Here is a 15,562-nt window from a genome sequence, read left to right on the forward strand (position 1 = left end):
AACTTCCATTGTTTGTTTGTTTGCTTGCTTATTTGTTTACTTGTTTGCCATTTTTCTTACTCTGTTATCTTTCATTGTGTTTGTTTGTTTTTTTGTTTTTGTTTTGTATGCTTTGTCTAATGGCAGCCTCTGATTTGAGGAAGTTCTGCTAAATAAATAAATATTATAACTCGTAAAAAGGATATCCCCTATTAACTTCCCATCTCCTGCATTACTCTCGTAGGTAAGCAGGTTTGGTGTTACATGCGCTCTGTGTTTGTCAAGACTCAAGAGTGACGTTTAGTTCAGTACTTCGCCAATCCGATACGGTTGAACTACTGCCTGCTGAATCGCATCCTATGACTCCTCAATCAACGCTTACGTGCGAGTAGCTGCTAGGTGACAGATAGTGCACACAGCTATTAACATTATTATCAGTATATGCGTGTATTTTAGGGATAATAGCGATGTGCACTATCTGCCACCTAGCCGCAAAATAACTTTGATTGAGCAGGCAGTTTACGCAGCTATAGAATGCGATCCGGTAGCACTGGTTATATTATATCAAATAGTAAGGTATTTGATTATATCTCATTTCTAGTGACTTATTATTCACATTGTAATATGATGTCCGGTATCTCCTATCTGTCAGTCTGTATACCTGTCTGTCTATCTATGTACCGTATGTCTGTCTGTCTATGTATCTAATCTAATTCAATCCAATCCAATCCAAATCTATCTTTTCCTATCCTATTTTATATTGTATCTTATCTTTCTGTCTATGTGTCTGTCTATTTTTATGTATATCTATTTGTCTATTCGCCCGTCTATCTATCTGTATGTATGTCTATCTCTCTCTTTCGCTCTCTCTCTCTCTGTCTATTTAATTTCGTAAAGTTTAAGGGGAGGCAGAGGTGAAATTTTGAACAAAAACTGAAGAAAAATTGAAAATTTGGTTTTTTCCATTTTTATTGTCTTTATTTTGATATTCCGATGTTAGTTTTTGATTTTGTGCCGTTTAAAAGTATGAAATTAAAACCAAGATAACTGTATTACTATATTATTCCTGTAATAAACTAATACTTATCATTATTTATATACCTTCTCTGAACATATAAATAAAAATAAATATTGAAAATTTCTTACAATATGTTGCATGGAGCATTTTATATCAAACGATATAAAGTTTTATAAAATTATTAATATTTACAGAACTATTGTACTTAGAAAGTTGAAACTTGGCATGTCCATTACTACTAACATACTTAGTATCCATGATCAATTTCAAACAAATCGGATAAACTTTGTGGATTTTGAAGTATTCACCTCTGCCTCTCCTTAAGATACCTAACTGTTCGAATAAATCCATTGCAGTGTCTTTACTGTTAACGTTCTTCGTGGCAGGTTGTGGGAACTTCTGCGAACCTGACCCTGGACGTCGACGCCGACACTGCAGGCCGGTACTACTGCAAGGCCAGCGTCATGGGCTTCCCCGAGGTGGGGGCCGAGGCGGCCATCTACCTCAAGGGCCCGCCGACCATCATCAGTCACCGCACGCAGTTCGGTATCCAGGGGGACAACGTGCGCCTGGAGTGCGTGGCCTTCTCCATCCCCAAGCCCGAGCACGTCATGTGGACGTACCGCGGCAACGAGGTGGACGCCGACGACAAGGACTACACCATCCTGGAGGACCCGCTGCCCGAGGGCATCAAGAGCACGCTCGTCATCCGCGAGTCGCAGGAACAGCACTTCGGGGCCTACAACTGCTCCGTCACGAATCCCTATGGCAGCGACGTGGTGGAGATCAACCTCAAACCTCAGAGTAAGCACATCCTCAGTACAAATTTGTATTAAAACAAGCTTCATCTTCTCCATAGCAAGGAAATCTGTCCCGGATAGAGGGCTCCAGGTAAAATTCGTCTGTCATTTCTTCCCGATGTTGAATATCAATATTGAATAACGTCTGCCGTGACAACAGATTAAACATAGCACTTCCATTCCTGCTTTTCGAATTATGTCATACTTTCATACCCATTAACTTAGAACAAGAGATGTGACAGGGAGATAGCCCACTTTACACTTTAATATTAACCTGAATTACGCTAATATAGTACGAATACAACAATGCTATATTACATTGTCTGGAGCAGAGGTCTCCAAAAAGCGGATCGTCATTCGTGCTCTCGATGCTGCCCGCCGAACACAGTGTGCTGTAAGGCTAGAGAAGGGGAAGAGACTCGTACCTCAACAGATGGGAGCGATCAGTGTGGGATCGCGGCAACGGTTTGCTTATGTTTACAAATAATATCATCAAAAGAATAAGAAATATCATATGTTTGTATATTATTTTGACATACTATGAAGCTGGAGCCCCGTCTGTTGCTATAGGGACAAGTCATTGGAAATTCAACTTCTTCTGTTCTATGGTGCCTTTCAATGCCTGGAAAAGATCTTCTCCAGTTGTATTTTGTAATTACATCTAGAAGACATTCAGACACAGTAAAATGTTCATTAACTCCTCGGATGAAAATGGCTAGGTGAGCTTTGTTATTTCTATCTGTGCTTTCGTGCAATGCAAGTGAGTGAGCTACAAACTGGTTAATTGTGGTTTCGACTTCAGATTCAATTACATTTACAATCTTGAAATTCCTTCTCTGAACTGTAATTGGAAACAATTTAATTTTCTTAAACTTTGACTTTGTTCTGGACACAGTATTTTAATAATGTCCTGTATGCACTATTTTACAAATGATGCTTCTGTAAAGGGCTTCATTGATTTTCCAATATTCCAAGCTAGAATATAGCTAACAAGAAGCTTTTTCTGTTTAAGACTGAGGACACGTGTGTGATTTGTGTTTGTATTTTCTTGTTTTATATTTATCAAAATATTTGTGGGCCTACGCATTTCACCCAAAATGAAACGAAAAACATGCGGAACTGAGTGTACACGTATTGTAATATACTGATTATTATGTATAACCAAGGATTACACAGATAGCCCCAAAATAAACTATTTCCACGTGTCCAACATGCCTGTAATTGTATGATATTCTTTCTGAAGAGTCGAGTATTGTCATTGCATGTTGAATTTTAACACACACTTAAGCATTTCACATTCTCCCCACTAACACAAAAAATTTCTCTTCCCTTTCATCCTTGAATGTACTATGCCCAGGATTAGACGACATTGTGAAATAGTGGAACACTCCGACCAACACAATGATAATGGCAGTCCGCCACTGCTCTTCGCTTGCGCATAAACATTGAGTACAGTACAGGTGGGGATGGGTGAGGCTGAGCGCGCTCATTACGTACTGGCTTCGGTTCCGTTCAGGGGTTACTCGCGAGTACGCTTTTGGAGACGTCTGGTCTAGAGTAAACCGTACTTGACAGGAGCAGAATGTTACTCTTCAAGAGTTTCATGACAAATGACTTAATTCCTACTCTAGTATAACCTGTAGGAGTAATCATAAGAGCTATAGTTTATGTTTGTTCAGTCTCTGGTTGTCATGGCATCCATTACATAGAAATTGCTCCAGATGGCGTTCTTTTTTCCTCCAAGTACTTGAAGGGCTTTCTCGTGTGCATGCAGAGTTGCGTTCTAATATCTTCGATGAAGAAGCTTTCCTTCCTTAGTTCATATATTATCTCCAGAGTGTTGTTCTTCTTACTTCTAGCACTGTTTTCATGTAGCTGATTGTTAAGTTTTTCCCATATGATATTTAGTCCGTAGGTTGCTATTGGTGCAATTGCCGTTTCTGTTTCTAGTTGTTGCAGATTCTTGATGCTGTACATCGATTTTGTTATAGTGACTGCTCTTTCTTGAATGTGGATTCTGTGTGATTTATTGATTAGTGGGGTTTAAAAAGGGCACGTCAGCTACTATGGCTATTTGCGCCCTTTAATGTTGTTTGGAGTGTTACTCCTAAGTATTTAAATTTATGCACTACCTCAAGTGGCTCGTTCTGCAATGTCAGGGTGTAATTTTTTCTTAGTTTGCCGCCGTTTCTGAAATTAATTTCTTTTGTTTTCTGGTGGTTTATCTGTAGGCTGTTTTCCTCGGCCCATCTCACGAGTTTATTTAGGACCTGTTGTAGTTCTTCTATGTTGGCCGAGCCTATCGCATCGCCTGCATACATAATGAACGATGCTGTGGTGTCCTTTATGATTTTTGTTATGTCTGTGGTCATGATATTGAAGAGCACCGAGCTGATAGGATCTCCTTGTAGTACCCCAATTGTCTGTACTATTTTCTTGGATAGTGTAATTTCGTCGGATATTTGTATGTAGTTGTAGATACAGATGTCTGCTGTTGTTAGGGTAACATAGTCATAGTACAAAATGTTTATGAAAGTTTGTTAACAGGAAGGGGTAGAAAAGTGACACATACAGTTCCGGTATTCTAATATTATGATATTTATAATTTTGTCCATGTTCTGAAGAAAGTAACATGCGTCTTTCTGTTGCAGAGAGTTTTCCTCTACTTATGATCCTGACTGGAGTCATAGGAGGTGTTATAGTCATCATAGCTATTGCTATGGTGATAATTCTTTGTCAAAGGAGAGAAAAGAAACCAGAAGGTAAGTTGTGTATCATTTAATAAATACAAGTACATTGTCTTCTTCAATCTCTCACATTATCATCCCATTTAAAAAGGTGTTAATCAACGTGTGTTTTGTTTTGCTTTTTTTTACGTGTAATGACTATATTCATGTACATTAACAGAAAAACTTAAAGGATTTTGTGGAATGGAAATTAACCTAAGCCATTCGACTTCTGTTTTCATGAATATGCTTACATCACATCAGATAAATAGACCTCGGATTTTAGGTAAAAACCTATTTTGTTCCTCATTATATATACAAAATAAAAGTTGTACATATACGAATTATGGAAATATATGTTCGAAAATGGTGGTCCTATACAACCTAAAAATACCTAATTTCACGTTAGAAACTATTTTTACCTAATTTTACATTTCCCAATTTCTGAGACAATACCGCTTGAATATCCACAAGTGAATAAGCTGGTTTCCGCAATTAAAAAGGTTTTTATTAAAGCACCTACGAGGATTCAATTATTTCGAGAGCAACTTCCCAATGTGCCACTTCCACCAGAACCTATTCTTACCCGATGGGGAACATGGTTACAGGCCGTGGAATATTACAGCAAGCATTTGGAGGACATTAAGAACTTTGTTTTGAAATTGGGGGATTGATAGAAGAAGTGACAAAAAAAATCACCTTGGTTCCTGGGTTATGTTGGTGAAAAAGTTTCTGAAAAACTCAAATCAGTGCTTCAAAAAAACCCAGGACTGACAGTTCTCCGCACAGTTACTGACATCTTGGCTGGCAAAACACCTGAACATTAATGTGCTGTTCCCTTGCATCTAATACCAACATTTAAATATGCTTTGGTGTCATCATTTGATGTGGAACGCTCATTTTCGGCATATAAGATGGTGTTATCTGAGAAGCGATGCAGTTTCTCAATGGAAAACTTAGAAAAGGTGTTAGTTGTTTACTCTGGCTCTAATTATGGACATGTACAATGAAATAATGTCAAATGTTTCGGCTAATTTGTAATGGGAAATGAAATAATGTCATTTTTTGTTCACCTATTTTGATTTGTGATAGAACCTATTTTAGGTACCTAATTTAAGATTTTTAGGACCTAAAAGTCCGAGGTCTACTGATAAACCATGGCTAACGAGAAAGAATGGCTATGGCACGAATCGGAGTCACATGGTTATCATGGTCTAGTCATGGCCATCTTGACAATCGTCTAATATAAATGCATGTTCAAACTTCTAAAAAACAAAGGAATTGTTATATTAAACTCATGTTAAACGTGCATTTATATATGTTGACCATGTTATGACTAAAAATGTATCTTTCTCGTTACTCACTTAATAAACCCAAGAGTGTGATCGAATCCATTCCTAACTGAGGGGGAGTTCGCATATATACATAATACTACTTGGAAGAGTCTTAATAATCCATGTGGATTATAATATATTTTTAAAATAATTTTATTCAATAAAGTTGTACTTTGACATGGAGTTTCGGGACTTGTAATGGAATTGTTTTTGGTGAACATGCATTATAGACGTTGCTACCTTCACCATCGTTATCTCAACTAAAACTTCAGTGTTATTTTGAATTGGTTTTTCCTAGTTTTTTTTACTTTTTTTTTTCAGACTGCAGAGAAGCAGAAAAACAATGTAAAGAATCAGACAGGTCGTCCAACATCTCGGATTTGAAGATGGAGCTACGAACAGGTTCATCTGTAAGCAATGTCCATTGTGAGCTGGAGTACGGGCCCGACTCCGAGACAGGCAGCGAAAGTGTTGGTACGAGGGTTGGAGTTCCTCTAGCAGGCCCTGTACCTATGCCCGTCAACGGTGGCGACCACATATACCGCTACTCTGCGGAGTTCACAGAGCCTGTCTTTCCTCCTAAAGTAAGCAACAGTTGACATCTGGATCTCTTAAAGCAGTAATCATCATAAACTGCAGCAACACAATACACTGAATTTACAAGAACAACCAAATTGTTTTTTGTCTCAACAACATGTTTGTCTGCAGTTTCAATTATTGGCATGTTCACATAGTTTGTAGAAGTGATGTCAGTAGGACTTCCGTGAACTAATACTCAGCCATAGATAACCTTTTCCCACCCTTCTTAATGCAGCCAATTTTTTTACTCACATTTAAGTTTACAAGCATGTGCGTTGTGCAGGATGAAGACGAGTTACCAATTTGGCTCATTTTACTATGCCATGTAGACCTACTGAAATGGTTATCACAGGCTTAAAAGCAATCAGACCTGACCCATTTCTGCAAGGAAATGTATGTGAAGACTTACATTCATAATATTATTACTACATAATATGCTTATTCACAATTTATTTTAAAGTACTACCTGTCTCTTTTCTAGAATGACTGGTTTAATTTTGTTAATGTGCTGCTTTCTTTACAATCGTGTATAATCTATTGTAAGTTATCCTCCAACGCTCCATAATAATCTCACTTCTGTTTCTTGAATAGTCATATTATTAACCTTTATACTTCTTAAACAGTGGCAGATGGTGGGTTTGAAAGTTGAAGAGGCCAAGATATGACTGATGGAAGGTTGTATTTTACGTAAAAAAAAATATGTCACGTACCTCATTACTAGGCCTGTGACATTGGAGCATGTTTACAGTGAAAGGAAACCAATTCACTACAAGATAGACACAGAGTACGCAAGTGTATGTGTGTATGGAGACGACACAACCTCCCCAGTACAGTTCATTCAAGTATAATGCAAACTATCGTGAAGTGTAGTGCGCTCCGCAGTATGGCTCAGAAGGAAAGAAACACGTCTTGGAAACTAGAATATTTAGTTTCACAGTATGGTGCAATCTAAATAGCAATCTGTATTGTAAACTTTGCAATGTCAGAATTACGTCTGCTAAAAACAAGGAATATAATGTTCAAAGGCACGTAAGTACAATGAAACATAAACAGCTGGAACAAGGAAATATGCTGAAGGATCCTATGTCAAGTTCAACATTTTATGAAGACGTGTGTAAGGCATTTATACCTGCCGACATACCATTTAATAAACTCGCAAATACTGTGTTCCGCGACTTTTTATGGAAATATACTAGAAGAGAAATTCCACATCAGACTACGTTATGAAAGTACTATGTCGAGAAAATTTACAACACATGCATTACTGAGGTCAGAGATAAACTAACAAACCAACACATATGGGTGTCAATTGATGAGACGACAGATGCTGTTGGGCGGCATGTAGTTAATGTGATTGTTGGGGGTCTGGATCCGGAAGACTCTGCTGGATCATACCTACTGTCGTGTAATGTGATACATGATGTGAACAATTCTACAATATGTGGGGGTTTTTCAATATGCAATGTAATTATTATGGTCAGCAGTTAGGTATAGAGGATGACAAAGGACTTCTGATCGTTACCGTTGCAGCATCCTATGTGTTAAAGGCAGTAACTACATTGAAAACAACATACAGAAAGATAGTAAACATCATAGTTTATCCTGTCAGGTAGCTAATATTCTGCCGGATGACAAATACACTGCAGGTAATTTAGATGTAAAATATATTTCACATATGCACCTGTCGTTTCGCAGTTTCTCTGCATTCAAATCCATACTAAGACAGTAGTAGACACGCATTCGCTTTCGAAACTTTGAGAATGAATCTTGTTGTTCACTGTAATTACAAACTAAACACGCAATAGACAATACATCTAAGCCCACATGTGTTGAATGGAATTTTATAATAGTTGAAATGAAGTTAAGTAAAGATAGAAAGTAATTCAGAGGAATGTGTGTAATATTCCCTTCTGCAGACTGTACTGTACAAGACGGAGCGGTGCTGTGTGCTCTGTGTATATCTTGGAGTGAGTTGACTTTCTTTCACTGTACACATGCTCCAATGTCACAGGCCTACTCATTACTATTACGTACTTGTACAGCAAATTCACCAATGATCTTCATCCTTCACAAACCAATCAATTAGGTTACAACATATTGAACCTCTACTACTAGAAGAAACTAGTCAAGCAAGGTAAATCCTAAAGATTAACACAGTAAAGAAGTTGAAAATTTAATCAGTAATAATAATTATAGATTTGAACTGCATATAACTGTTAGGCTTACTTAAAATTCGAGTGACTAGCAAGCATGTTATGTAATAACAATTGTCAGGATTGCCAACTTTGTGAGTTAGTATCTGTTTAGTCAACTGTCCGAAGGCAGGTCTGAACCTCACAAGTGATACCAACAAGGCAACACTTATGAGGAAACTAAGCCAAGAGATAATGGAGTATGGAGGCGAGTTCCTTTTCCCCTAATTACTTGTAGTACCGATATCTATAGAGAGTTTAATTTTTTTAATCTGATGATTCTGATTATTTCACTGTGATATTCAGCCATGCTGAGAAATGTCAAGGAGAGCTCACAGGAGGATAACACCACAGCAGTAAAGAATGGGACGTTGTAAGATACTGAGGACCCTTACAAAATAATTTTTCACATTACTGTTACATATTGTATTTTATTGTATTTATTTATTCCCTGTACACTCTATTATAGATATAGATTCGTCATTAGATACTCACACACGCGCACGCACACACACACACACACACACACACACACACACAAAATAAGATTTCTAATAAGAATTTAATTTTAACATTCTTAAGTTCTTCAAAGAAATAGTAAAACTACTAAAAGACACAATAAATAACAAGAAACATAATATATTTTCAGTTTACAAGACATGAAAATAAATATACTAACATAGATTAAATAAAAACAAGTACGTACATAATGAGATTACATTAAACAATCATCTAAGGTGATTTATTAGGAGAACGAGTCAACCTTTAAAAACCAAGAGACTTCATCTTAGTGTTCTGTATATTTATTATTAATATTGTTAGGGGAAAAATTATGTACAACAGTAATGAAGGTATGGCTTTAATGTAAAAAATCAGGAATGACATGGACTGGATCAAAATAGTTTTACTCTGGTTTTGAAACAGTCATAATTTAAATGTTTAACATATCCGGGTATCTTGTTATATAGTAATATGATAATGGTAATAGTATGACAATTTATATGCAAGTGTTATGGTCAGTGATGTCGTGATAATAGTTTTCTTGACCATACTCCTCAACCCTTAATTTCTCTCTTGAAATATATTTTATTTTCCTCTCTCCATTTCACCGACTGCCATATTTTAGTAGGTTATTTAACGACACTGTATCAACTACTAGATTATTTAGCGTCGATCGAATGAGGCTGAGAATTCGCTGTACATTACCTGACATTTGCCTTATTGTTGCGGAAAACCTTGAAAAAAACACAACCCGGGAATCGAATCCACGTCCGAGAGTAGCTCTGATCAGTAGGCAAGCGCCTCTATTGACTGAGCTATGCCGGTGACCCAACCACCATTTAATGGATGTTTTTATGTTGAGAAAGTAAAAAATTGTTTTGATTTAGCCCACCTTTTAATACAATAATTGTGAAACAAGCTTAATTTAAGTAAGTTCCTATCAAGCTTTCATAATGAATCTGCAACATTTTGTTGTTTTTCAATTATTCTTTTATATATGATTCTGGAATTCAGCACTGTAGAGGTGGACCATTTATGTTTATGGATATTAAAGAGGATATATTAAGAACAGCAAGATATGATCTAAGATCAGTTCAGATCTCCGTGTACAAAATTTAGGCACCAATACGCTGTATGATTCTGTATGGGCAGAATTTTTTCTTCCCCATACGATTCATTAAAAAACTGTAGGTTCCCATTGGTCCCATATGGGCCCCATGACAGCACTGGTTATGGTCATGGATTTCAGAGTTTCTTTTAAAATAGTTAAGATTTTTATGAATGAAGCAAACTGTTTCTAGAATATAGATGCTGGGGAGTGATGAAATTTTTCGTTCTTGAAAAATGTCTTTGCTTGGAGCGCATATAGGGACTTGTTTCATTATCTTTATTATTTTCTTTTGAAGTTTCTACAAGTTGTACAATAATTGAAGCAGTGAGATCAATAACCACTCAAGTCCACTTCTGGCCATTCATTTTTTGCAAATTTGAAATTAAATTTTGGATATTTGCACAAGTGTTATGACTTTAAAAGTTGGTATACTACTTTGTCTTGATCTCTAAAACAACCAGAAATATTACGTGCAAAAAATAATAATTAGGTAAGAAATAAAAATTTTTTTTTTTTTTTGCATTTTTCTCGAAACTTGTGTAAATGGACTTGAATGGTTATTCATCTCACCGCTTCAATTGTTTATACCGGTAATAGACCATTGCTGTCACGTGTTCTGATGTATTTTCTAATACTGCACAAATTGTGTATAATATATAATACATAATCTAAATTTAACAGAAGAAATACTGAAATCAGAAGTAAACACTGACACAATTGTCTTTAGAGACAATTAATATTAAGTACCCTCCACAAAACTGGCTTCATTTATACATCGACAGATCCTTGATCTCCAGAGAACAAGGTGCCGGTGCAGGTGTTATGTGCTGTCTCTTCTCACTTTATAGATCTCTTGGATATGAAACGACAAGTTTTGATGGTGAAATCATTGCAATAAGTGAAAGTCTCAGGAATCTTCTGTGCCACATCAATAAATTTAAGAATGCAGTTATATTGTCAGACTCCAAAGCAGCTATTCTATCAATAGTCTCTAAACACACACCTTCATTCAAACAGCAGAAATAACTAAAATGCTCTCTCAATTAATATCACTCAATAAAAGAATTGTATTCCAATGGATACCATCCCATTGTGAAATCCTGGGAAACGAGAATGTGGATGCTTTAGCAAAGAAGGGCAGCACTGCTACTTACAGACCTGTTACTAAATCTACGTGTTACTCTGTGAAAAGATTTATTAAATCTACATACTTAGACTTCAACAAACAAAATTTGATAACACAATCCCAAGGGAAAAAATGGAACTCTCTGCATCAAAATCCACAGTTAATTCCCGATTTACCACGAAAATCGTCTGTAGCTGCATTTAGATTGGCAACAGGCCATGATTGTTTGGCCAAACACCTGCATAGAATTGGAATATATCAGTCCCCTAACTGCCCATTGTGCAACTCAAACCAAGAAATGGATTCGGAACACCTCAAAATCTGTGCTTCAGTGGCTGGCCATGATAATATCTTTGAAAAATATTGGAGTGCAAGAGGTCAAATGACTTTATTGTCAAACGCCTGGCATTAGAAAACAACAACAACAAATTGTGTATGACTGCAGAGTAAAAAAAAATCCCTGATTTCAACAGTACTGCAAATCAATTGCTATTTACGCACTTTTTAAGAATTACAATTGTATCATATTTATTTTGATTGTTCTTTTGTTGCAGGATGGACAAAACAACAACGGTTATGTGCCGTATGTGGACTATACACGTGATTACAATCCACCGCCACCTATCGAAAGTAGCCGAGAATCATTATCAGCGGTCACAAGTGTAGCAAGTGTTACAGGAGTGCCAAGCATAGACCCTCGATACTCGGCAGTTTATGGGAACCCATACCTGCGAAACTCCAATACGTCATTGCCACCTGCTCCAACACACGGCATTGGCACCCCTGCACCCCCTCCGTACTCGGCGGCCACTAGAAATGGCGCTGTCCCACAGGTGGCCAGGCTACCGAACTCCCCCACGTCACAATACATAGTGCCCACCACGCAGCCCACAACAATGAAGAGGGGGACCCTGGCTACACACGTATAATAATTGCTGGACTACAACTCCGTTAACAGTGTAACCATGCCATGTACATTATTTTGAATTCCAGGGTAAATACGCTAGGAATATTAAAAACACGTTGAAGCAGTTTAAAGCTCATCTGTACATACCTATAAAAATTTAGCTTTTCATAAGTGCGTGTGTAGTGAAAAGTTGGAAGCCTTACGAGGACATTTGTGTATAATTTAAGCAATTAGCAGGATTCTACAATCAACAGAGCTTCCAGTTTTAATCAGTGCATAGGGTGCAAATGAAACGCAAGTTCATACATACCAAAGACATTGCTTACATTCACCGTTGGTGTGAACCGAGCCTTGTTGCATGAAATGGACGACGGATGCAAATCGTGGGTAATGCATTTTCTTTCCATGAAAGATGGCGAACAACAGACTAGTCAAATAATTAAAAAAAAAAGAAAACTAACTTGTTGAAACTGGTTTACACTACATCTGGGATAAATTGGCCTCGGCGTGGCAAACAAGCTTACCCAGAGGTATAGTGCAGTGTACTCTCAAGAGACGATATAAATCTCAAAACAATGAATTAAAAATGAAGAGGCCACGGTAAGGGAACTCCCACAGAAGACGAACAACGATGTGTGCATGCTCATCCAGTTTTGTTGATGTATAAACTAAGTGGCTTTCATTGCTCTACTTTCTTCCGACTGCTGCTGAACGTTCCCTTGACATAAAACGATTAAATCTTAACTGTGATTACAACTACTTTCAATGTATTTACTAAAGAAATCTATCTTTTTTGGGATTTCTTCTGTTCCAAAAATTAAAACTATTTGATGTTACAAAAAAAAAAGTGAGAAGTTAAAAACAATACAGGCCTAAATATCTCAGCTTTTGGACATAATTTTTACAAAATCGATGTTCATTTTAGAATGGTCTGTTACACTAGCTGCCAAACGGCTTTAGTTGACTTTATACTTCATGTCAATTCATACCAGGGCTGTAGGTAAACAAGGCGTCTTGTTCAGCCCAATTCTCAAATGTCCAGTGTCACAGTGTGATAGTTTCATTGCATCATGTTCTTCACTTATGGTTGGTATTTTTATATCGTAGTTGGCAGGCAGCCATCAAGTTGACTGTAGTAAAACCCGTCCCTTCTGCTAATATCCAACCATTAAGATATAATGTTGTTGCTCTGCCGCCCGGGCCAGTTCCGTGTTGGTTCAGTTATTGTTTGGCATCTGTATTGTTGACATTTTACTCAGGCATTTTTTCCATTGTTGCTGGGGCTCTACATGCTTTCTTTAAAGGATCGCCCTGCACCGAACCGCAGGATGTCTTTTCGGGCAGCGGTGATTCTTGCGATGTATTTGTGAAAGATTGTGAAAGTTTTAAACATGTATAAATAGTAATGTGTTCAAATTTGTAATTAATATCTTTTAAGAGATGAAGAAGAGAGAGTTCTCACCCTTCCAAAAATCATCAAAAAGAAAAGCCAAAAATAAAAAAATTAATTTCATAGATATCAACTTTTCTATCTTCCATTTTCAATATTTCCACACGATGAAGCAAGCATAAATTGCTCCTCATTATGACGAATAGTTGAGTTTTAATGATCTCATTGCACCACAAATGGCCTAAGTAATACTCATACGAAAGTAACGGTATTAAGTTATGAAACTGTTATTAAGTTAAGAAACGAACGATTCTGGGGACTAAGCATACGTCCCGCCTCTCCCAGTAACAACCATTAAATGGGCCTATTGTAGACAACCAACCATACAAATGCCTATTGTTTAAAGTAGTGAGTGGTGATACTAAGACAATTATCGTACCATCACAGTAGTTTATATTAATTCTGGACTACGTGGTGATACCAAGTGACCGTGTACTTCTTTGTAGTGTTATTGCTACAATGTGTGCACCAATGAACTGAAATTTGTTTTGGTTATGTTTGATGTTGAGTGAAGCCTGCCTTAGTACTGAGTGATATTGATGAGTGTCTGGGCCTAATTGTTTTTTATATAGCTCTATATATATACATATACATATATATTTGCCAAGATTGTGTACATTTTAATAAGTTGAACAAAATGCAAGTTGACTAAGAAGTCACTGAACTGATGGAAAGAAGCTGCCAGCGATCTCTTTTTAATGTCTTATGATCTTTCTGTAATGTAAATTCTATTTAAGCTGTTTCTTTCGAACATTAGACTTTTAAAATATAAGAAGTTCTACAAAGAGATGTTGCATAAGTGGAATTTTGTTCTGCAATGTGGCACTTCGTCTTGTCCATCCGTGGATGCTGTCAGTGCTGGGAATCATGAGGCAAATGTCATATTGTTATTATTTAGATGTATGTCGAAGTATCTACAAGAAAAAATTACAAAAAAGATTGCCTACGGCCCTGATTCATTCCAATGTATGTAGAGTCTTCTTTCGTTTCTACTGCAATTCGCTCAACATCGTCATTTTCTTACACATTTTGGATTTCAAAACAGGAAACTTTCCTAATAAAGCAATATGAGACTTTTGTGACTGAAAAAATAAACAATGATCAATTTTATGAAATGTACTAAGAACTACCAACTACCTACGATATAATACAATGAAGACAATTAGAAAGATTACATCACATGAATTTGCAGTTACATTCTTACAATTTGCCTACAATTTTCCTTCCTTTCCCATGGAATACTACACTATTACAAATTTAATTATTGTCAGTGAGCAGAAAAACTGTTTAAATTTCAGCTTCACACAAAACACAGGAGATGGTACACAATGGCTCTAAAATATTTAATAGATTTGCAGGTATGTATAGATTTCTTATTTGACAGAGGAAGCAAAATGAACTGACATAGTGTTTACACACAAGGACAAAGAATTTTTAACAAGATTTTAATTTATTTTTGTCTTTGGTGCTGAGCAGTAGAAATACTTAAGTGACATTGTATTACATTAATATGGTATAAAGCAGGCGTCTCCAAAACCGTACTCGCGAGTAAGCCCCTGAACGGAACCAAAGTCAGTATGTAATGAGCGTGTTCCGCCTCACCCATCCCCACCTGTACTGTACTCAATGTTTATGCGCAAACGAAGAGCAATGGCGGACTGCCATTGTGTTGGTCGGAGTGTTCGACCATTTCACGATGTCTTCTAATCATGGACGTTTACATTCAAGGATGAATAGAAAATTTTTCGTGTTAGTTGGGAGAATGCTTAATTTGTTCGAAAATTCTTAAGCGTGTGTTAAAATTCAACGCGACGACAATACTTGACTCTTCTCAAAGAA

At 36.9% G+C, this 15,562-nt stretch overlaps 1 protein-coding gene across 1 annotated transcript in view; it reads left to right on the plus strand.

Moving 5' to 3' along the window:
- The window catches only part of rst (roughest), a 278,032-nt gene extending 265,303 nt beyond the window's left edge, over nucleotides 1-12,729 (plus strand). Inside the window, exons 5-8 of the mRNA XM_069849661.1 lie at nucleotides 1,384-1,801; nucleotides 4,449-4,559; nucleotides 6,179-6,441; nucleotides 11,921-12,729. Coding sequence (XP_069705762.1) covers nucleotides 1,384-1,801; nucleotides 4,449-4,559; nucleotides 6,179-6,441; nucleotides 11,921-12,295 — 1,167 coding nt within the window. The 3' untranslated portion in view covers nucleotides 12,296-12,729. The remainder of the gene's footprint in view (nucleotides 1-1,383; nucleotides 1,802-4,448; nucleotides 4,560-6,178; nucleotides 6,442-11,920) is intronic.
- Nucleotides 12,730-15,562: the final 2,833 nt, after the last annotated feature.

Source organism: Periplaneta americana, chromosome 16 (assembly GCF_040183065.1).
Source record: "Periplaneta americana isolate PAMFEO1 chromosome 16, P.americana_PAMFEO1_priV1, whole genome shotgun sequence".
Taxonomy (NCBI): domain Eukaryota; kingdom Metazoa; phylum Arthropoda; class Insecta; order Blattodea; family Blattidae; genus Periplaneta; species Periplaneta americana.